Genomic DNA, 24,230 nt, shown 5'->3' with positions numbered 1-24,230 from the left:
ACTACAGGAGGTTCTGCCTGAACATGAGAGTGATGGAGCACTGGAAGAGGTTGCCCAGAGAGGTTGTGGAGTCTCCTTCTCTGGAGATATTCAAAGCCCGCCTGGATGCAATCGTGTCTGCCATGCTCTGGGTGACCCCGCTTGAGCAGGGAGGTTGGACTAGATGATTTCCAGAGGTCCTTTCCAATCTTAACGATTCTGTGTGATTCTGTGTGTGCCTCATTTTCCATCTGTCCATAACCTGCTAAGATTGAGATACAGACCTACATCACCATCAGGAGTCATCCTACTAAATACATGAGTCTATATGGAAGCTGGGGATCCAGATTTCTATTACAGTCCATAGAGTCAGGTGAGTATCTCCATCTAATCAAGTACAGGTATCTATTTCCACTCACATGTAGGCAACTAAAATTAATCTGCCTCTCAGATGTGCTTTCAGTCCTTTCTGTCCTTTCCGTATCTCACCAGTAGCCACACCACCACACAACTCACTACAGTTCTTCTCTCGCTTTCTCCTAGATGGCCACATCAGTCCCTTGGAGCACTGAGTTACCAAAAAAGTCACTCGATTTCTTTGTGTGGGGCTCTGGGAACTCTGCAAACTGAACTGTCCTTCAGGACTTCCAGCTGGCAGTGTGAAAAAACAACCATGTCCTGTTGAGGGAAGCCACTATCTGAAGCCCCTCCAGATATATCGGCAGTTATTCAAGATACGGCCAGCTTCCTTTGAAGCCTCTAGTTTTCACAAATATCCTGGAAATAATTTGGTTCTTGCAGCACAAGATTCCAGAGCTTAGAGACCCCAAGGAAAAAAATGCTACTCTAGAAGACAAAATGTAACTCCATCAGGAAAATGGAAATTGTACTGTTCCACTCAGAGATGGTTCAAAAAAACAAAGCCAATCCCCACCAAAATAACCCTCTGTTACGAATTAAATCTTTTACTCAGCAAGTGTAAAAGACACAGCTGCTCTAAACATACAGTCTGCCATCCAAGGCATTCCTGGATGCCTGGTAGCAAGGTCTGGAACCAGAATATGTGCCGTGAATCCAGAGTGAAGGACCAAACTGAGAGCCAACGACCTACAAGTGAATCAGCCAGAATCAAAGCTATCGTTGTCAGGCTTCAAATGCTGGCAATATCAAAGAGCAAATACTGGGACTGGCTATAGGAACCCTTATATAGTGAAGTCTGCAACTCCTGCAGCCCAACTCAATGGGCTAGTTCATCCACAAATGGCTACTAGACCTCATCTAACTTCACAGAAGCTAAGGAAGAGTGGACCTACTTACACTAGACCCTCAATGTCCACTCCACTCAAGGAACAACTAATGTAAAACACGCATGAACTGAAAAGCCTATCAAGAAGTAGTAAACTAGTCAAACTCTAGTTAATTGAAGACCTGGCAAGCACACTCAGAGCAGTTCTGCACAGAATAAAGAGAGACCACAACAGTCCCCAAGACTGACAAAGTACCTCCCTTGTCCCAGGTGTCCTCTTGGAACCATAAATGCCCTTTGCAATCAAGACAAGGCTAAGAAAGAGTCCACAAGACTTTGTGGGGCTTCTAGTAAGGTGTCTAATATAAACAAGACAGGGACAAGTGTAATTAGAACTTTAGTTCAAGAACTTCAGTCATTTGGAAGGAACAAGAACCTGCTCCTGACACACTATTTACCTGAGGGCAAAAGCCACCACTTGTATTTAAGTGCAGTGCAGGAGCTGCCAACTTTGTCTTGCTAACAAATCCAAATCCCCAATACAGAGAGATCAGGAGAGATAGAGAGTGCTATCCATTCAGCATTAGTAGCTATATATAGTTCAATGCAAGTACAACTTATGTCTGACTTCATTCTCTCCCCTGAATAAAGAAGTCCACATCATTCAGAGTAGATGTATATGAAGTCATCCCTGGGGACTCTCAAAAAGTGGCATGGTTCCAACACCATCCAAATTTCATCTGGTCAAACCATCAAAAACATTTGCAAGAATGAGGCTCAAAAGACTATTCCTTCAGGTCTGAGAGCTTTGATAAAAAGCATTAACACTCCCAGTCCATGCCATTCTAAAAAAATAAAACAAAAAACCCCCCCTCACTGCTGTCAGTCAGCCAGACAGCCAGACTTCACACACTCAGGGAGCAACAGAAAACTGAACTGTCACCAGGCTAAATGCAGATAACTAACATCTTCATTTGTTAAAACCCTGTCAGTCAGCATATGGAAGGACACGAAGAAAGGAGCCTAAGGAATACATTAAACTGATCTAAAATTAGAAATCGCCTCTACGCTGGAAGCATGCCAGGCCTAAGAACCACAAGGTTCAAGTGGATGCCCAGCCCAGCCAGAGACAGTTACAATGGGAGAACAAATTACACAAAAAGCCCTTTGGCAGCTGAGCCCCAGCTTCATCTAAATATGCCAAACACCTGCTTGAGCAGGACCTGTAAGTGGCAGCAAAGCTCAGCCTGTCCCACTTGCATGCTGTGGGTTAGATTCAAATAGGTCTATGACAAAGTAAAAAGGGACAGATACTCTGCTAGTACCGATACCACAATTCTGTGCTCGCTTGTAGGAGCGAGTGATAGTTGAAAGGAGCAGTGCTCCTTAACTATCCGCTTTCTTTGGTCAGCAGAAGTATTTTAATAACACTGCCAGATTCTTTCAACCCTGCTCAGTTCCCAGTTTTGACTGCTTCATGGCTGCACCAACATTGGTACTAACACAGCAAGGGGGCAGCCCAGAAAGCCTGCCCAAAGGGTGGGCATTTTTCAGGGCACAGAAGTGACCTTGCAGTAATGGCTCTCAACACACAATTCAGCTAGCATAAAGCTAAATGTTAAAAGCACAACTGGGAATCAGAATCCCTCCTCACTATTTACGCCCCTGTAATTTCTCAGGGCCTCTGGGGGTGGGGGTAGCAGTAATATTTGAGGACCTCACTGCAGTAGTGAAGACTGCTGTGAACCAACATTAGAAAATGTAAAAGGCTATTTTTCCAGTTAAGAGTCGGTTAGTGCTAGCAAAATAGCTACACATCTCTGTACTTCCGATGGGGGGAGGGTTAATGGGTAGAGCTTCTAGCAGCTTAACACTTTCTATGTTAGAAGTATTACTCCCATCATTTAATAGAGAAGCTTTAGCACTCCTGCCTGTGGAGGAGAAACTTCAAGCTTGATGAACAGTATGAACAGGTACAGGCCAAATCTAACTAGGATACAGAGGGATGGGGAAGAATGTGAGAAGCTGCACAGTGGCACAGTTACAAGCACGTGCACTATAGCAATTAGCACTAATACAGATTAACACCCTCTCCCTCCTTTCCGGGTCTCTTTGCCAGGGTGGCTGGTAGTATCTGAATCCATGCATCTGAAGCCATGGCTTGACAGCAGGAATCTGTCCAACTTCAACTTCGTAAGGAACATGTACCAATCTGACCAAATTGTAGGTGTGAGAAAAATCTCAGTTTGTGCCCAGGGAGAACCAGCTAAAAGTTGGAAGCAGGATTTTAGAAGTCCATTAGCACAAAGGATATTTCAAGTCCTGTATGTCAGTTAAACTGCACACATATTATCCTCCCAAGTATATGTGGTCTAGCCCTGCAGAGGAGCACAGCAAGACTTCCCTGAAATTGCTCCAGACAGCTTCCAGGAGGTCTCAGTTTGGTGTCCAATTGCAGAGAAAATAGAGATTCTCCATCTGCTCTCAGGAAGCATGGAGAAAGAGGAGCAATTTGAATTCTTAAATATAAATAGGCTGGAAATAAAAAATATTTAAAGAAAGGATAAGCCAGGCAGAAAAGTGAAGGCTACGGAGAAAGCAGGAGCAAAATACTATGACAAAGAGAGGCAAGCAACGGGGGAGGAACAAGAACAGAGCAAAGTGGACTGCCCAGAAACATCAAAGAGATAAAGGCACATGGTAAGTCAAGGGAAAGGATGATACACCGTCTGAAGTGGGCTATTGAAAATAATCCTACCCACAACCTGGAATTGAAGTGTTTAAAGTTCTGAATCTCTTTAGTCCTCTGCTGTTCACAGCCCACTGCAAAACTCATAGGGCAGCGGTACCACAGCTAGCCAGCAGAGAGACATGACCTACCGCTACTACTACAAATCACTGGCAGTTCAATTAGGAGAGGTCTGTGCTGCAAGTTTAATGATTCAGGCACTGCTAGTAATCCAAATTAAAGAAAGACAAAATGGCACAGCCATATCCAAATCAAAGACAAAATGGCACAGACATTTTTTTTTAATTCTTTAAAAGCTAAGCCAAAAATCAGAAAACACTAATGCTTAGAAAAGCTTATACAGATGTGATCCTATTACACATTATATTCTGGTGTCTTTAACTGAAGTGGCAGTACAATGCCATTTTCCTCCCTTCCTAGAGAACCTCACTTAATGAATAAAGAGGAAACCTTATACATAAGGGGAACCACATCTTTTGAACAAATCTGGTGGCAATGAAACACATGTCTAGAGGATCAGATTCTCCCCATGTCTCTACCACAGTGTTCCTACATGATTTTGGTCAAGCAGATGAACCCTAGCTGCTCGCAAGCAGTCACTAATCTCATGCTCCTCATCTGCTACATGCCCGACCCAAAAGGGTCAGGTCCAAACTATGGAAGTGCTAAGCATGCCTAGACACACAGGCAGTCTAGTGGAGTTCTGCTTTGGTCATAAATATTAAATCCAAAAAATAATATAAAATAAAATATCTAACTAATTTGAGACCCTACCTGTAAAAGAAATTTGATCATTCTCTCTTACATTACCTGGTAAAAGTATCAGTTAAAAAATCATTAGTATCTCTGACATAGATACTACAGCAATGAATAACACAAAAAATGATTTTAAATGGCAAACTCATGCTATGAATTTAAATGGATTGTGAGACCTTCAGCCACACAATGAATACATAAAGGACGAAATGGTTACTAATTCAAGGATCCTATCCAGCTTGCATACTGAATGAGGCAGTTGTCCCATAAAGAACTAAAACTCTTAACATATAGTGATATAATTTTAAAATTATAAATGTAAATGTAAATTTCATCATAATAAATTTACATAGAAGTTGTATCAACAACCTAAATTACAGAATTTCTAACTTTTGGAGTGACTAATGTTACAACCTTGAACATTTGCTTTAAACTTATTTTAATATAACTTATTTATAGGCATACCTCTAATACTCTTTGCAGTAGTAGCTTTAAATTCAAGTTTCTTACTAAAAGATGACTCAGTCAGCTGCAACCGTTTAATCCTACCTAAAAAGCCCTGGCTGGTTGAGTCTTCTAAAAATACCACACAGTCTAAAAAACACTAAAGCAATATTGACTATCTTCTTGCACTATCTGACTAGTATGTTAAACCAGATCTCTCTACAGCTGTTTGCTGGAGCCCAGGGTTAAACAGACAAGTTTCTGTATTACTACAGGAGCAGGAAATCTGTTTAGAGCACCAAAGGAAGCACAAAGCTAGAGCTACTCACCACTTTCCATCGATCTTTGACCACATAATTGGCCGGCAGTATGTCGACCTGTTCCCCTCCTCCACTCATGTTTGGTTCGTCCTTGATGACTGCTGCTAGGCACTGCATTTGCCACCCAGAGAGTATTTTAGTAGCTCCCAATTTAAATGAGCCATTTATCTGTGGAAAAACGGGGAGAGAGGAAGGAATCACAAAATTAATGCAGGTCATGAAAGAAGCGCACACTACATCTTCACAGGTCTTGCTCATGACTTAATCAGAAACAGTCTCTTAGGAAAGAAGGCAAACTCACCTCACAAACCCCTGAGCTCACTCCATGCACAGACTTGGCAAACACAACCATGCTTCAAGTCAGCAGCAAAAACTGAAAGGGTGACAAATTACTGGCTATACCATGCAGGAGTCCAGTGCTCTTGGGACTCACAGCCAACATGTCAAAGAGAATCTAACGCCAAATTATGCTGCAAGAGCTGTAATTGCACCAGGCAAAAAGGTCTTGCTTTAACAGAGCAGCTGCTGCATTGGCAGTTTTTATGGTTTTCACTGGATGACATCCAACACAAATCAGACAGGTTTGCCCGGTACTGCATTCAATAAGCCTAAAAGCATCTGGATAGGGTAGAAGGGCCTTCGGAGAGTCAGTTACTACCACTGTAAGGAACAGCCAAGTAAAAAAGAAGGGGATGGTTAGAAGGGGCTTCAGCCACACGCAGATTAGTCCTTCTTGTAACACATACTGCAAAAACTATCAYGTTAAAATACAGAAAGATACCTTATTCCTATGATGTTTGTATTCCATCTCATCCCTTGTCTTTATAGGGAGTTCAAGACAGCCTATTCTGAACTTAATTTGGGTTTGAATGTTTTGCTTTAATTCTTCTACAGAACTCTACTTCCCTGGAAGCAAATGAATTGAAACAGAACTGATAAAAGATCTTCCTCAGGCATTTTGTATCTTCCTATAAGATACTTTTTGGTCTTGGAAATAGTCCAGACTTAATAAATCTTTTATTAAGTTTTCTTGCCAGTTCTGTCATCCTTTCCCAAGAATATTCCGTATTTTCCTTCCTAAAAATGATTGTCACTGCAGTACTCTAACTGCAAAGTTAAAATCAGGTTAAAAACATACAGACCACATTAGAAAAAAAGACTAGAGCCAGTCATTCAATCATTACACTTCTTCATGCCAAAAAAGAAAAATCACCAGAAAATTATGAGATAAAATAGAGAGAAAAGAAAAGAGGCCACTTCCTAACAATAAAAGGACTGAAAAGGAAGGATAAAAAGCAGCCAGCATGTACGATGCACAAGGAAGCAGTAGATAGAAATATGTCATAAAGTGCAAGATATACAAAGGATGATCAAACAAAAAAACAAGACTAACATCTCAAAAGAAGACCTCATTCTAAAACCAGAGGATAACTACCCTGGACCAAGCCAGCAGCAGACTAACACTATAAGAGGGCTGCATAGAAATGTTCACATACCCCAACTTCTGCTAGAGTACAATGAAAATGGTAACAGAGAGAAGAAGAAACTGAATCTTAAAGACATTTCAGAAGAAAAGATGCTTCAAAATGCTCTGACTTCGCATAGAAAGAGTCCGGTATCTGCAGAAGGTGGCAATTCTTTCAGCACCCAGACACTGAAGGCAGTAAGCAAACTGGAAAGCTCTCCAATGAGAAAGTACTTGTTGCGTTTGACAGCACAACATATGTGCTTCTTATTCATGAAGTTAGTCTGGTGCCATTCCCAGGCTCCTTTTTGCTCTGGTAGAAGAGCTGACCTGACCAGCCCTAAGCTACCAGCGAGCTTGCGTATGCTGTACAGCCACCCTGCCCGCACATCACAGCACACTGCACAGGAGAGACACTCCCCACAGAACTACTTCTAAGTCGCACATCATGGCATTCACATACTACGCAGAATTATTTGCTAGGTTTTTCTTCTGTTTTTTAAAGAAAAATCATTTAATCACAGACTGTCCTAAAACTTCAAGACTATGAGAATACGAAAGACCCTAGCACTTACAGGAGCAGAGGTAAGGACAACCTCCCTACTCTCACAAGTCTTCGCTAGACATTACTCCATGAGGGCAATCATAGCACAGTGCAGGCACTGGTTTGCAGGGGATACAAAAGCAGCTGAAGATCCAGAAGGTGGGTTATTAGGAACAACAAAGAAAGAGAAGTTTGGGAGTTTTTTCACAGGAAAAAAAAAATCAGTTATGCTCCAATTTCCACTTTGAAGCAAAACATCTAAAGAATATTGGACTCGATGTACATACTACTGATGCATCCACATAATGAGATTTCAGTGTAGTGATTAGTGGTCATCCTCACCTCTGGAAGCCTACAAATCAGAACAATTAGAACAAGTGAAGTTTACTTAGACTGCTGAAGCCCTCTTGACTTGATCGAAGTGTCACCCCCTTAACAGCAGATCCCAACAGTGTTTTTAGAAAGCTGATGCAAACTACAGCATTTCATCAGGTGAGACAAAACTGGGTATCTGCAAGAACAATATAGGAAGTAACTCCAGCAAGTTGCAGTCTAGAAACCAGTTAAATCTCCCTTTCTGATACTTGAATGGGAAGAGTATAAAAAAGTTGTAAATAGAATTTAAGCACGACCCGTCACCATGTATGTCAGTTCAAAATAGCCCACAAAGAAGCAAGTTTACTAGCATTAAGCTGAAATGAAACTAATGGGGCAGGCAATAAGAGGAGACCATAGCAAGGAGGACTGGGAGTGCTTAAAAGTAAGACAGGAAAAACAGTGGGATTTCCAAGGACAACTGAGCAGCAGAAGTGGAGCTCAGTCAACGTCAGCATAACCTGCTTCCAAGGAACAATTCCAATAAAAGAATTAAACCCTTCATATTAAAAAAAATAAGTCTTTGTATAAATAAGTTGTACCATGCACCAGCATTCTACTAATATGGTAGATATGCATATGACAGTATAGGAAACAAGTTGATTAAGAAATACAGTGCACTATGCTAACCATGCTTCAGCTCTGGAATACATCATATCTTCTGCTGAACTCAAAATAGCAATTGAAAACAGTAAGTCATACACTGTTAAGGTAGGTCTGAGAGCAGGAGGTTGAAAAGTATTCAATTGTTCCTTGTAGACACATGTATTTCTTCATTGCCTGCTTCTGCTGTAGCAAATCCTGCTTAGACAGCAGGCTCAAATCCTAGCAAATGTAGCTTAAAGTCTCCCTCTCTATGACATATTCTTCTCATAGGCATGCAAGCATATCAACCTTAGAAATTCTGGATTTGTCTTTTACAGCATCTCATTTCTGGAAAAAACAAAAAACCTGAAGGTGAAGTTGCATGATACTAGGACTATTTTTCATCCTTAAAAGGTCTCTATTTCATTAATAACTGATGTGTATGTGATTGCGAAAGGGAAAAAAAAAAGAGTGCTGCAATCAAGAGAGACAGGTCCAGATTTTCTGCTACCACCAGGCTGTATTAAATAGAACATACAAAAATACAACAAATATGATAGCAGAAGCTCCTTGGCAGCACTACTATGCAACCTGGTTGCACAGCCAACTGGACTTGGCCTCCACAATGACATAAAAGTACCAGTGGAAGACCTCAGCAAAACAAAACCAAAAAAATTCCAAACCATCATTTCATATTGCCAAGGACTGTATTAGCAAACATTACAAAGCAGTGAGTGATTTCCTGGCCAAAACCACCTATCTGCAGGGAGAATCAACAGTTACTTTATGAAAACAAATCATTAGGCATGCACAACAGATAAGAATGCCGCCACTATTGGCAGTTTATCTGAACCTAAGCCTCCACTATCAGTCTCAGCACTAAAGCCAGGGAAAAAAACAGAGAAGCAGAATTTGAGAGGAAAGTCTATTACCTTCCAGTCTCCCTGACAGAGTTGCTCCAATTTTTGATCCAAGCAGGAAATTAAAATCCAACACCAAGAAATCCCTCTCATAATACAACCAAAGTAACTTTTACCACTATAACAGAGAAACATCGYGGTCTGCTTGCAATAAACATTAGCCTGCAATTTAAGTATATCTACCTGCAAATTAAGTATAGATTCCTTTCTGCAAAGCTTGAGCAGTCAGCTAGCAGCTGAAACAAATATATCTGAATAAAAGCAAGAACTAAGTAGAGGTTATATTTATGATGTCAAACCCAGTACTGATCCCAAAGTGCTTCTGAYACCATCAGGGACATCTCCCAGAGGCATGTTTTCACCAGCAAATCTGATCCTGGGCCAGTTTGTTTAATTCATCCTCAGTATAATCCAAACAGTTAAGGCAACTCCTCTCCCTTCTGCCTGGAGAGGGCTTTTATGGACAGTCTCTTACTCATCTTCCTCCAAAGGCGGCCACTCTTCTCTTTACAGCTGCAGGCAACAGCACCTTCCTTGAGACCTTATCCTTGGAGAATGGCATTTTACTTTGAATAAGGCTGGAAGCTAGTTGCTTCTCAAACAAAAAGAAGAAAGGCCCCTAATCCTCCTGCAGACCTGGAGTTATGGTTGAAGAGCAGACTTAGTGCACTCCAGGATGAGGAGAAGCCGAACCTGGCCTCGAGGGAAGCAACTGGGCTGCATAAGCCTGTGCCTTGCGGGACCACTTGGAAGAGGCGACGAGTGCTTGCAGCGGGTGAGTCCATGCTGAGGGGGACAGAGGTGCCTATCTGCCGACCTGACCCCTCCTCTAGAGAGGTCTGGTGCCTGCTGGGGGTGCAGATACGAGATGTGTCTGAAAGGCTACCAAGGCTTGTCCCCTCATCAGACTACTCCCCTCTGCCGCTCTTTCACATGGGTGCTAACAATACAGAGAGAAAACTAGAGACAATCAGGGAAGACTTCCAGGCCTTGGGCACAGCAGTCAAGGGTCTGGGAGCCCAGGTGGCCTTCTCATTGCTGCTGCCGATTCGGGGGAGGCATAGGAGGTGGAATAGGAAGATTTCCCAAACCAATAGCTGGCTGCGCCATTGGTGTTGGCAACAGGGTTTTGGTTTTTATGACCCTGGAACATGGTTTGAAGGGTAACAACTGGTGGGGAGAGATGGGCTTCACCTCACCAAGCGGGACACATTTGCCTTTGCAAACAGGTTAGCCAGCCTAGTAAAGAGGGCTTTAAACTAGGTACGAGGGGGGAGGGGGGTGTCATACAGACAGGGTAGACAGCAAAACACAAGTTGGGTTGCAGGACCTCCAACGGGTGCATGCGGCTGGGGATGTGTGTTTGGGACATGGCTATGGGTGACACCCTTACACCCTTTCTGGGAAACCTGCAGGCATGACTGCCTCTTTGAAATGCATGTATGGCAACGCATGCAGCGTGGGGAACAAACAGGAGGAGCTGGAGATCTGTGTGTGATCGCAGGGCCATGATCTCATTGCAGTCATGGAGACATGGTAGGATAGCTCACATGACTGGAATGCTGCCATGGATGGCTCTGTGCTTTTTAGGAGAGACAGGCCAGGAAGGCGAGGTGGTGGAGTTGCTCTTTATGTGAGAGAGCAACTGGAATGCATCAAGCTCTGCCTAGGCGGGGAGGAGGAGGAGGCAGTTGAGAGCTTATGGGTAAAGATCAAAGGGCCGGCCGGCACGGGGGACACTGTTGTGGCTGTCTACTATAGGCCAGCTGACCAGGAAGAGAAAGTCGATGAGGCCTTCTATAGACAGCTGGAGGAAGCCTCAAGATCACAGGTCCTGGTTCTCCTGGGGGACTTCAACCACCCTGACATCTGCTGGAGGGACTGCCCAGCAAGACACAAACAGTCCAGGAGGCTCCTGCAATGTAGTGATGATAACTTCCTGTCACAAATGGTGGAGGAGCCTACGAGGAAGGGTGTCCTGCTGGCCCTTGTCCTTACCAACAGACCGGGACTGGTTAGTGATGTGAAGGTTGGGGGCAGCCTTGGCTGCAGTGACCACAAGATGGTGGAGTTCAGGATCGTGCAGGAAAGAAGTAAGGCAACAAGCCGGATGGCAACCCTGGACTTGAGGAGAGCAGACTTTGGGCTCTTCAGAGACCTACTTGGTGGAGTCTCATGGGTTAAGGCCCTAGAGGGAAGGGGGGTGCAGGAGAGCTGGCTAGTATTCAAACATCACTTGCTCCAAGCTTAAGAGCGGCGCATCCCTCTGAGTAAGAAGTGCAGCCAAAGGGGCAGGAGACCCGCGTGGGTGAGCAAGGAGCTCTTGGCCAAATTCAGACAGAAGAAGAAAATACACAGACTGTGGAAGAGGGGACAGCTTACTTGGGAGAATTATAGGAATGCAGTCAGAGTCTGCAGAGACACAGCGAGGAAGGCTAAGGCCCATTTGGAATTGAGTCTGGCAAGGGATGTCAAGGGCAACAGGAAGGGCTTCTTCAACTACATCAGCAGCAAGAGGAGGACTCGGGAAAATGTGGGCCCACTAGTGAATGGGGTGGAGGCCCCGGTGAGAAGGGATCCAGGGAAGGCAGAATTACTGCATGCCTTCTTTGCTTCAGTCTTCACTGCTAAGGGCAGCCGTCATGACTCCGGCAGGCCAGATGTGAGGGAGAAAGTCTGGAGAAGGGAAGACTTTCCTTTGATTGAGGAGACTAGGATTAGAGACCTTCTGGGCAGGCTAGACATCCACAAATGCATGGGCCCRGAYRGGATGCACCCATGGGTAYGGARGGAGCTGGTRGATRTTGTTGCCAAGCTGCTCTCCRTCATCTTTGAAAGGTCCTGGAGAACTGGAGGGGTGCCTGCGGACTGGAAGAAAGCCAATGTCACTGCAGTCTTCAAGAAGGGCAAGACGGAGGACCCAGGCAACTATAGGTCAGTCAGCCTCACCTCCATCCCTGGAAAGCTGATGGCACAGCTCATTCTGGAAGTCATCTCCAGACATCTGAAGGATAAGAAGGTGATCAGGAGTAGCCAGCATGGATTCACCAAGGGGAAATCATGATTGACCAATCCGATAGCCTTCTCTGATGGCATGACAGGCTGGGTAGATGAGGAGAGAGCAGTGGACATTGTGTCCCTTGACTTCAGCAAGGCTTTTGACACTGTCCCCAATAGCATCCTCCTACATAAGCTCAGGAAGTGTGGCTTAGGTGAGTGGACTGTGAGGTGGTTTGAGAACTGGCTGAAAGGTAGAGCTCAGAGGGTTGTCATCAGTGGCGTGGAGTCTAGTTGGAGGCCTGTGGCTAGTGGAGTTCCCCAGGGCTCAAGACTGGGGACTGGGTCTCGTCCTGTTCAACTTCTTCATCAATGACCTGGATGAGGGGACAGAGTGCCTCCTCTGCAAGTTTGCTGATGATACCAAGCTGGGAGGAGTGGCTGAGACACGAGGGCTGTGCTGCCATTCAGAGAGACCTGGGGAGGCTGGAGAGTTGGGCAGAGAGGAACCTCCTGAGCTCCAACAAGGGCAAGTGCCGGGTCCTGCATCTAGGGAAAAATAACCCTAGGCAGCAGTACAAGCTGGGGGCTGACCTTGTGGAGAGCAGCTCTGCAGAGAAGGACCTGGGAGTGCTGGTGGATGACAAGTTGACCATAAGCCAGCAATGTGCCCTGTGGCCAGGAAGGCCAATGGTATCCTGGGGTGCATTAGGAAGAGTGTTGCCAGCAGGTGGAGGGAGGTGATCCTGTCCCTCTACTCAGCCCTGGGGAGGCCTCATCTCGAGTACTGTGTCCAGTTCTGGGCTCCCCAGGACAAGAGAGACATGGAGCTACTGGAGAGAGGGCAGCGTAGGGCTACAAAGATGATCAGAGGGCTGGAGCACCTGCCCTCTGAGGAATGGCTGCGAGAGCTGGGCCTCTTCAGCCTGGGGAAGAGAAAACTGAGGGGGGATCTTATCAATGTGTATAAGTACCTGAAGGGAGGGTGTCAAGGGGACGGGGACAAACTCTTTTCAGTTGTCCCATGTGACAGGACAAGAGGCAACGGGCACAAACTGAAGCACAGAAAGTTCTGCCTGAACGTGAGGGGGGACTATCTGGATGCAACCCTGTCTTACATGCTCTAGGTGACCCTGCTGAGCAGGGAGGTTGGACTAGATCATCTCCAGAGGTCCCTTCCAATCTTACTGATTCTACGATTCTATGAATAACCTACTCAAATAGCTATTTGGTAAACTAGTAATATCTGTTACTTAATGTTCTTATGCCTAACCTAGTGTAGTGGGTTATTAAAATGCTCAAAATGTGRGGCTAATCATTTTAAACATCCATCCCAGGGAAAATAGTACTTGTCTCATCCAGTAAAACTATTATATCATAGAGGCATGTCATTATAATTATAAAAGATTAAATAAACTCATCAAAAAGCTATCCAGAGGATGGGAACACAATAGCAAGTTCCTGTTCAGAGATGACATTATATTTGATATTTTTATTAAAATTCTGGGAGATGGACTATTTTGCAGAGAAAACCACATATTTATAGATCTGCTACATTACTTTGCTGCCAAGAGCTTTCTGAAATTTAATAAAAATTAGGGTAAGCGGCAACTGCCATTTGCTGCACTGACACGTCATATCATACTAAATAAGACTAAATGGGACATTAAAATTCTTCTAGTTTTCAAGCCCACTGCTGATCACAGCAGAGTCTGTGTATAATTACCCAGAAGAGATTTCCTGGGACTGACAGAAATGTTTTATCATGCCAACTCTTAGTCACTTAAAATCATCTCTCACCAGCACTTCTATAGATATTTTTTCTGTCTGAGAAAAATGTCTTATGTACTTGAAGTATGCTCAGTGGAAAATGTTCAGCTTTCCTCTGCCTCTGTTTTTGGCAAATTTACAGTTACCTTCTGTGATCTGCAGTCTTATAAGTTTTCAGTTTGCTGACGGCTCCTGCCTGGCCCCAAAGTCCTCACAGCTAACCCACTTTTTCTGCTATCCTTTGGAAATCCTCATACATTCTCAATCACACACAGTGGTTCTCAGAGTTTTTTCCTCAAAGACAAAACTCAAGTCCCCAGAGGTGTAAAATTTGTTTTTAGAAAATCAAATTCCATGTTTATTTGAAGGGCCTATAATGCTAGAGGAATTCGTTTCCTTTGTAGTTGACCTAAAGCTAATATTAACAAAAACCAATTAAAAAAAGCAATAAATCAAGACAGGTAATGGCTGTTGCCCACAMCTATTTCTCTCTTTGCCTGAATATCTTAAAAAAATATATGATAACTCTTTTACATGCAAGTAAGGTCTGTTTTATTCTTTCTGTACTGCTTTGTAAGTTAGTTTCCAAAGGAGAAATGGTGGTCCTGCCACGACAAGATTATGAAAGAGCATTACAAACTTGTCTGTACATACATTTTGTACATACAAAATATATCTTCTAATTCTACTATTAAATCTTTCAAAATATTACAACAGTGGTTCTTGACAGAAAAGTCCGTTGAATATTATTCCTAGCAAAGCCACTCCAAAATGTGTTTTTCAGGACAAATTCATTGTTACAATACATGTATTTATTGTGATTCTTAATTTACCAGAGCTGTACTAGGTTACTGGATACTGAGAATTTCCTATTACAGAACACAGATGGTCAGAATTTGTTTCTATTAAAAAAAGCAGCATAAATCAGCTCTATTGCTATCTAAAATGAGACTTCTTTACATGAAAATATGACATAAGGTTTCAATTTTGTTCATAATTGTATTAAACCTACAGAAAACTACATTAGGTACCTGACTGGGCAAGTGCTCATAATTTTTCAAACTGATCTTAGCCTGAGAAGGGTAATTACGCATTCTATGCTCAAAACGCCAGAGTAAGCTGGCTACCAGAGAGCATTTTTAATGATACTCCACAGACAGAAAAACTGCTACTTCAAATGCAGCCAAGGCTGGTTGGAGTGGAGAGATGGAGGCGGGGGAAGAAGAGAAATCATTTCATCACAATGAGAAACACAGATAGCAATAGCAAAAAAAATGCTTGGAAAAACCAGCAACTGCACTAAAAATATCAGCTCCTGAGTTGGCAGAAAACTTGCAAATAGGCTGCAAAGACCAAAGCAATCAGATAGCCCCAAGGCTTCTAAGTGCCTAAGGCTTCTAAATGCCTCCCATTATTTCCCTGTACTAGCTATTGTAAGAGTGAGAAGACACTTGACTGCCTGCACTTTCAATTTACACTTTTTACTCTTTTTTTTCTCCTGCTAGCTCAAAAGACAAAGCCCATTAAGCCTCATCTTTGCTCAATACACATTCACCAACCTGAGTCTCAGATACAGTTAGATACAGGAAGCCAAGAGTGAAGCAAAAACAAAAAGTGCATCTTATACAAAATGCCTCTCAATACCACCAAACTCAAGCTCAGACATACAGGACATAAGGCATATAAGTCATGCCTACAGGCACAGCATTGCTACAGATAAAAGCAGAGAAAAGCAAGGCAATTCTATCCTTGTCCCTTGTCTACCACTGGTGAGACCCAGAGTGGAATACTGTATAATGCCAGCATCTGCATCTAATGGTTACTGAAAGGCTGAAAAATGACTTTCTAGCCACTTAAAAAAGCTAAACTCTTTTAAAGTCTATGTATCTCATTCAAAAGGCAAATAAGAGGTAAATTAATTTAGTGTAGAAGTATCTCCCTATGGAGAAAATTTAAGAAACTAAAGGGCTCCCAGTCTGGCTCATCTTCTGCTGAAGTTGAAGCTAGACAACTCCAATTTGTTTTTCATGGCAATTTTCCTTATAGAAAGCACCTAGAACAATGGAGATGATACATTCTAGATCTCTTGTTCTTCTCAGATCAATGCTGGATACCTTTCAAAAGATATGCTTTAGCTGCTATAAACCCTACTTTTTCGATGGAGGGAGAATGGTTCTTGGATACTAATGAGTAACAGTTGAGAATCAGTGGCACAGTAGTACAACGCATTACCTACAGTCCCTCCTCCATGAGGTCTACAAGCATAGATTGATCCTGGATCCACAGCTTCAGGTTCCTGGTTAGCCAATCTGAAAACTACCTGCAATGAAGAAAAACAGTTCTTCCCTCCCCTGCCACCTGTGAGCTCCTGCACCCAGGGCCCCGCCATGAGAAAGTTCAGTGGCCTGTCCCAGACAGAAAGTCTATTCCTCTTCCTTATCATTACAGTTATCTCCTTGACTTAAAGCTCTTTTAACTGATCCTTTGTAGAGTCAGTTAAATGCAAGCGCTAGCACAATGAAGTAACAGTACCTCAGATCCATTTCAGCTTCTGTCAAGCTGCACTCCACCTCTCTCTTGATAGCAGGAAGTCCTCTGCCTTCCGTGAGATCACAGGATGTAGCCACTTCTGTTGCAAAGCAGTGGAGTAATTCTGCCTGAAGCCAACTTTTCTTTTCAAGGAAAACAGAATTTAAAGGAATCAATTAGTTTTGATAACTTACTTCATAAGCCCTAAACCAGTAAGTCTGAGAATCTAAAGCATCTGGATTCTATTTAAACAATTAAAAACATGTAATCTAAACACAGAGTTCTAAATCTCGTAACACAGTGTTGCCCCAGAGATGACTCCTATGTTCTGAATGAGGTATTCCGCACAGTGACAAGCAACTCTCTCTCTTTCATAAATTGAGGGAAGCAAAACACGCAATTTAATGAAGCATCCAGTTAGAAGGAACACTGGCCTGACACCTATGTGCAGGTAAAAACTATACAGCTATACAACCTCCTTATTTAAGTAAGCAAAGTAAGTGCCAAGAATTTAAAGGATAATTTGCCTACAGGTCAACAAGACTATGGACTTCCTAGTCCCTAACTCCAGAAGTGAACCAAAAAAAAAAAAAAAAACCACTATGCTAAAAGAAGAGGGAAACAACAGAATTAACTACCTCTTATTTTTCCCTTCCTGTCCCCATTACCTCTGAAAAGGCCTAGAGTGGAGCTCAAAAGCAGGCAGCAGTCCAGTAGAAAGGTGAGATAGTTATAGTCTACTTCAAACGCTGCATGTACAGCGATGTACCTCCAAACAGATGTTCACGCACTCATGCACCTCAGTCCTCAGAAACAAAGTCTTGCTTTTTCAGGTTAGAGATGGCTGAGCTGCAACAATTCAGGGTTTTGGGGAGGAAGGAAGGGGAACTTCAGCTATATTCCCACCTTCAGACTATCAGTGATGCCAAGGAGGGGAAACATCATGTGGCAACAAGGCTTTAAATTGACTAGCAGTGGTCAGCAGTTGGTGAAACCTTCTCACCAGATGATGGTAAGCTATACTCTTGCACTAAGAACTCCCACTTGGAAGAAGAGAAGAAAAGGAAGGCTGCAATGATGGCTCAGTAGACAGACATCTAGAAAGCTGAGTTTCTGAGGTGAGAGGACAGTGTGGAGACCTGCTAGTTAGGTACGAAAGTGGCATAGAGGCTACTGGAAAACAGACTCTCAAGAAGAACTGGTTGTATAGATCTCAGTCATTTCCCCCCTCAAATAGGTTCAGCATGGTGAAGATGAACAAGAAATGACTGTTCATTGCTCCTTCAAATGCATTAAACAAATGGCATCGGGCAAGGTTTGAAACAAATGCAGAGCATGGTACAGCTGTGCAACGCCCTGTTATTTGACACTGTAAAGATTAACATTCACACCGTGCCAAAAAACAACTGGACAAATACACAGGATAAAACCAATCAACTAACAGCCCCCACTCCTGCAACCAGTGGAGGACAACTGAACACAAAGGCAAAAATCTCTGGCACCGAGTCACTGAACGGAAAATGACTGGGAACTGAGAAAGGGCTCCTGGAAAAGGGCACCACCGCACTGGCTCTAAACTCATGCTCCCCGCAGATATCCAATGGTGGTCATCGTCACAGACAGGAAAACGTGCTTTGTGGCCTAATCCAACACAGCCATTTTTATRCTGCACCAGAGAGCAGCTGGAAAGCATGTCCCATATGCTTTCCAGTGATATAAAGGCCAAGAATGATAACCTAGATGAAATCCCCAATTCTGTAATTTCTGATGTAAGATAAGAAAAAAATAGGAATTTTAGAAGGTAGAAAGAAAAAAAAGCTAGGAGCACTTCTAGTAGTATGTGGTATTTAAATGAGAGCCCCCAAAATGAACAAATGTAGATATGCCTTCATGTTTGTACAGAAACAGGTTTAAGAAGTAAGATGGGTGAACTAGAAAAAACAGACTCAAGGAATATTTAAGCAACAGGTACCTCAGGAACTTGATAAAAAGAATTGCATTTTCTAGCCTTCCAAGGTACGAGGTACACAGAAAAGCACCCAGTTCAAACAAGTGGAGGAATAGCACTACATACTGAAGGAAAAAAAAATTGAGACTGTAATGACATAGATAAATGAACTGTATCAAAACAAAGTTGAAAAAGTAAGTAGTAGAGCTACACCATTGACCACCTGACCAGAATAGTACAGCAATCGTGATTTACTGAGGGAGAACAGAGAAGGTTCAGAGGTAACAGAGGTTACAAAATGTGCAACAGTGTGTAACTTCAATTTTCTCATGGAGATCAGGACATGAGACCAAGATGAAATTTTAAACAGCAACTAGAAGCATTTTTTGAGAGAAAAAGCAATACCTGACTTCTTCGTTAGGACTGCATGCGACCTGGTTCAAAATATTACTAAGAAGCATTCTGTAATATTAACAACACTATCTTCAAACCCAGAATCTTTTTTTTTTTTTTTTTGATAAGAAAAATCTGCTACAGCATTGATGGGTAAGTACTATATGAAGGACATTAAAAAGAGAGCCAAGAGAATAAACTATTTGCAGGAGGCGACGCTATTGCTTAGACACTACTTCATTGACACACTACTGCAGTCAGAGCAGAAGCACACCACCTATCAAAAAGGCTTGTCTTTAGCCAGGTCAGCTTCTCCTTGGTACTTTTAAATTGCTTGATTTTAATTCTAAATGAGTTCTTGTACAAACAAATAGAAGATGCAAGCAAAAGAAGAAAACAGAAAACATCACCAGTGCTTCAAACTTGCATATAAAATCATCAAGAAAAAAAAATGAAGAGATGGAGCAAATCACTAAAGATACAAAAACTACATGTTTTTTCACACATACCAGATCAGAGATCAGTCACAGAATCTACTGGATGGCAGATGAATATGGACTAGAAAGACTGCACAGAGAAAAGATAAGGGAAGACGCAAAGGATTTTTTTCCTTCTTGTTTACTTTAAAGAGCTCTGCAGATGATCTGGAAAATAAGAAAAGTCTTACTTCTGCACTAGACATGCTCAGAGAAATGAAAAATAAAAATAAAACTGGCAGAGAGATGGGAGAAGTCACACTTCATAGACCTATTAGCAAGGACTCAGATTCAACAAGCATGCAGATAAGGGGTATCCCACTAATAAACAGTATATCTACATAGTCTAGCCATCTAGGTGCGGTAGCAGATCAAAGGCCCTTAAAAATTAATATGGCACAGGATAAACCAAAGTTTCTCTCAGACAAATAATCAGTTAAAACAGAGGAAGACAAACAGGAACACAGAGTTAAGTTTTACAACAGACTGCTATTGCCAATGGGATGACAAACCTTGTGTATACACACAAAGTTACTCAGGCTAACAAATTAAAAGACTAAAAGACTGCAGACTACAAAAACAAGACTTAATGGAAAACAATACGGAATTGGGTAAGGTGAAAATGAATTGCAAGTCTGACGGAAAAAAGCTGCTCTGGTGACTTTTTTTTTTTTTCATTAAGCCCAATATACTGACTTATCTGCTGTTCTCCAAGAAGCTGAATAGTTCATCTGTCAAACAACACTTGATATACATTGAGTTCCAGATTGTGTCGTTAATGTTAGGGTGATTTCCCACATTTTCTGGCATAATGGTCAAGGGTCTCAACAGCGTGATACATAGGCTATTTGCAGTCACTGTTGTGGAGAACATCGAGAGYTGATCTTGCACGACCTGGACGAGGACTACCATTGCCCTGTTTGCATCTGGTGAGACTCTTACAGTCAAGGAGATCTCAATTAGGGATCAAGGGCATAACGTATAAATCACGTCATCTCCTTCACCTCCCACCTTTCTTTCCTTAGGCTTTAATAAATATACAATAGAGTCTCATATTTTTCCTCTGCTCTAGGGAGGAAAGCCCCACAGCTGGCCTTTCTGTTTTCGCTCCCTGAGCAATCTTAACATTTATTCCAATTGGACCACGTCTCAAAAAGACATTTCAGGAGGTTTCAGGGGAAATAACTACTCTTTGCTTTTTGAGGGAGGTGGGGAAGGAAGTGGAGAATAGTTGTGCCTATTCTGTATTTTCTTCAGTAAACCAGCTGAGCTTCCTTTTGTACAATGGACAGCTCAATAGCTGATGCTTCTGCAATCACTCCAGCAAATCCTGGGCAAATTCAGAGGAAGAGAAGCCAACAAACCCAATAAACCCTAAAAAATGAGAAAACAGTTTATAAAGCCCATGTAGATTCTGTAAATACATATTCCCCTATGAGGGCCCGTTTTCTGTTTTCTGCTCCGTTGACTGTTTATCAAGTGAACCAACATTATTGGAAGGTCAACACGAAAACTCTGGCAGACAAACCTTAGCTAGGTCCTTCCCAGGAAGGACAACTGTTCCTGCAGAATTCATCTGGACCTCACGCACAGATACAAAAGACTAAGATAGAAAACTGACTGGAGAACTGGAAAGGAGAGTCTACAGCAAAACTCATGAGAGTGCAGGGGGCTACCTAGTGGGCTATAAAGTGATGTGGCATTTTTTTCTGTAGAAGGCAAGAAACAGCATGGAGGGATTTCAAGGCTAAAGATAAATAAGAAAGAGGGATACAGCTCTTCCTAGATGTGTTTGATCACTTCTGGTCTAGAAAACATTGAGTACCAACAGCCTGCTTTAGAGAAGGGCTTCAGGTTCCCTATTGCAGTATGGAGATACATTTGGCTATACCACTGTACTTTCATCTAGCAACAAAAGAAATGCTGAGGTTGCAGGGCAGGGAAATAAATACATGGTCTGGGGGGAAAGGGAACACTTCACTGACATAGTCCTAGGAGCTGCTGAAATAGATTTCCTACACCAAACACACTTTATTTTGGAGGCCCAAGAACACTGATAAGGATCTGACTTTCCTTGCGGTAGCTATTCCAAGAAAACAGAGCAGGCAGGTATGCCTGAGACTGAGAGTGACAAAGCACTGGAACAGGTTGCCCAGGGAGGTTGTGGAGTCTCCTTCCCCAGAGATATTCAAAAGCCGCCTGTATGTGATCCTGTGCAACGTGCTCTAGGTGACCCTGCTCGAGCAGTGGCGTTGGGCTAGATGATCTCCAGAGGTCCCTTCCAACATTTTTCATAGAATCACAGAATTGGTAAGGTTGGAAGGGACCTCTGGAGATCATCTACTCTCAAACGAGTGGCCTGTATGGGGATCGAACCCGCAACCTTAGCATTATTAGCATCATGCTCTAACCAACTGAGCTAAACCTAACCCAAAGCTGTGATCCTAAAAAYTGACCTACAAGGAGATGATAATTCACTAGACAGAGATGAATAACTCTGGCCTTTCCTAAATGAATATGATCTATCATAAAGCATGCAAAAGCACGTAGAACACAAAAGTAAAATGGGTAAACATGACACAAAACAATAAACATCATATTTCAAAAGTTTCTGATCTTGCCTCTCAAATGCATCACAGGTGGATGACCACAGGCACACAAGAATCCTAAAAAAAAATCCCTTATAATACTGAGAAATAATCTCAAAAGAAGGTAAGAGACTGAAATGTGGTAATGACTACCCTAACAGTACTGATGCACACAGCTTTTTAGTCACAGCATCTATATGGGCACAGTAGCCTGAAGCATTAGCGTGGAGGTAGCAAGTAGCATACTTCATCTCACATACAACATAAGACTAAATTTCTGTCATATAAAGAAAAAGATAAAAGTTATCTCATACACAAAATCTCTGCTGTGATTTGCTAAGGAAATCTGTTGTTAAAAGGTAGCATTTTCAGTGACAATACAAAAAATATAAAAAAAATCATTTGCTACAGTAAAATTAAGAAATCTCTTCTTCCGTCAATCAAATCTTTCTCCTTGGAAGCCGAAGGAAATTCAAAAATATAGAGCAAACAATTTATTATACAGCTGTACTAGACTGCTCAATAACACCACATCAGCAAACAAGTACACAAATTACCCCCGAAAACAGCAGGGGGTCTTGAGCTCAGCAGCTGATTGAATCAGCAAAACTGATGTGTGACTCTGTTACTCCAGTGCCTCATGTAGTATTCTAGTTCCTTGTTAAATACCAGATCCAACTCAAGGTCATGGTGTTCATCTTGACAGTTGTCGGCGAGTTGGACCCAGATTGCCGGATACCTTCTCTCCCTGCACATAGGGAAAGCATAACGACTGGAGATACATCTGCCAACACAAGTTTGGGCAGTATGAACAATTAAGATACAATGGCATGAGACTTCAGCCTAAAAATCTACAGAAAACTCTGCTACGCTTGAAGCAGTAACAACTCCTACCCCAAGGATGCTAATGAGGAGAAACTCTCAGCAATCAGCCTCAAACCCAAGCGTCAGATGACTATCCCAAGATAACACAGGGAAAAAACTCCCTCCCCCAAAGCCCCTACAAAACCGCCTATTTGCCTAGCATTCAGGAGGCACCTATGGATACACCAGGGAATGCTCGTTACCTCACACGTAGGGCCTGGCCTGGCTGCAAAAAAATGGTATATTCTATACGTTTACCTGCCTAACGCTTCCCAGCGGGTCGTGGCCTGCTGTGACTGGCACAAAGCCTTGCTAACGCCCTCTGCGTGGGCTGCTTCGCCCATAAACTTCGAGGCGAGCCGCGAGGCGAGGCTGGCGCCGCTGCTGATGCCGCTGGAGGGTCGGGCGACGCTGTCCCCCTCCCAGGCCGCCGCGCACGACTTGCGCTGCCACCACCCGGGCCACCGCCCCGCGGGCTCCTGCGCTCCTCAGCATCCCCCCCCCTCCCCGTCGAGGCGAGGGGGGCCGCTGGGCCGCCCCCGCCGCGGGCCCGCCCTGACACCGCCGGAGGTGACGGGTGAGGCCCTGCCGCGGCAGCCCGGGGCCACGGCGGAGGAGCGGCGGCGGGGGGGGGGGGGGCAGGCGTGGGCTCCCACCCGCGATCCCACCGCCCTGTCCGCGGCTCCTCCCCGCCCAGGCGCCTCCGCGGGGCCTCGCCTGCAGCCCAGCACCTGCTCGCCCGCCGCCAGCCCGGCCACGAGGCACCGAGCCGCGGGGAGCCCCCGCCGCCGCTGCCCCCGGCCTCCCCGGCCCGGCCCCTCACCTCGGGCCGCCCCGCCTACCCCGCCGAGGAGGTGGCCGCGTCCGCCCCTGCACTGCAGCTGCCGGCACGCCATCCCCCGCCCCTCTCGGCAGATGGTTCGCCCCACCCCGGCCCGGCTTCTCATTGGCGAAGCCGGCCCGTCGCTCCGCTTCGGGCCCGCCCAGTCCCCGGGACATCCTGGGAAGCCGAGTCGTTGGCGCGGGCTCCATCCCCATTCGCCGCTGGCTCCGGGCGGGGGCGAACTACAGTTCCCGAAATGCCCCGCGCAGGCCCGGCGCGGCGCGGCGCGGCCCGCAACCCCTCCAGCCCCGCGACCGCCTGCGGAACGCCCCTCCCCCCGCCAACGGCCGCCAACGGCCGGCGCGGCCCCGGCGGCTCCAGCGGCTCACCTTGCCCCGCCGCTGCCGCCTCCCGCTGAGGCCGGCGTGGGCAGCGCATGCCCCGTGCCCTCAGTGCCGC

The 24,230-nt window shown here is 44.1% G+C and overlaps 1 protein-coding gene across 1 annotated transcript in view; it reads right to left on the bottom strand.

The window, feature by feature from the left end:
* Nucleotides 1-24,230, bottom strand: part of TTBK1 (tau tubulin kinase 1) — a 124,023-nt gene extending 99,793 nt beyond the window's left edge. Inside the window, exons 1-3 of the mRNA XM_085313470.1 lie at nt 24,161-24,230; nt 16,683-16,817; nt 5,504-5,662 (exon numbers count right to left, since the gene is read on the bottom strand). Coding sequence (XP_085169596.1) covers nt 5,504-5,611 — 108 coding nt within the window. The 5' untranslated portion in view covers nt 5,612-5,662; nt 16,683-16,817; nt 24,161-24,230. The remainder of the gene's footprint in view (nt 1-5,503; nt 5,663-16,682; nt 16,818-24,160) is intronic.

Source organism: Rhea americana, unplaced genomic scaffold, assembly GCF_003343005.1.
Source record: "Rhea americana isolate MKP2758 unplaced genomic scaffold, rheAme1 scaffold_387, whole genome shotgun sequence".
NCBI classification, from domain to species: domain Eukaryota; kingdom Metazoa; phylum Chordata; class Aves; order Rheiformes; family Rheidae; genus Rhea; species Rhea americana.
The sequence above is the reverse complement of the archived record's forward strand: the minus strand, read 5'-3'. Positions and strand labels throughout refer to the sequence as shown.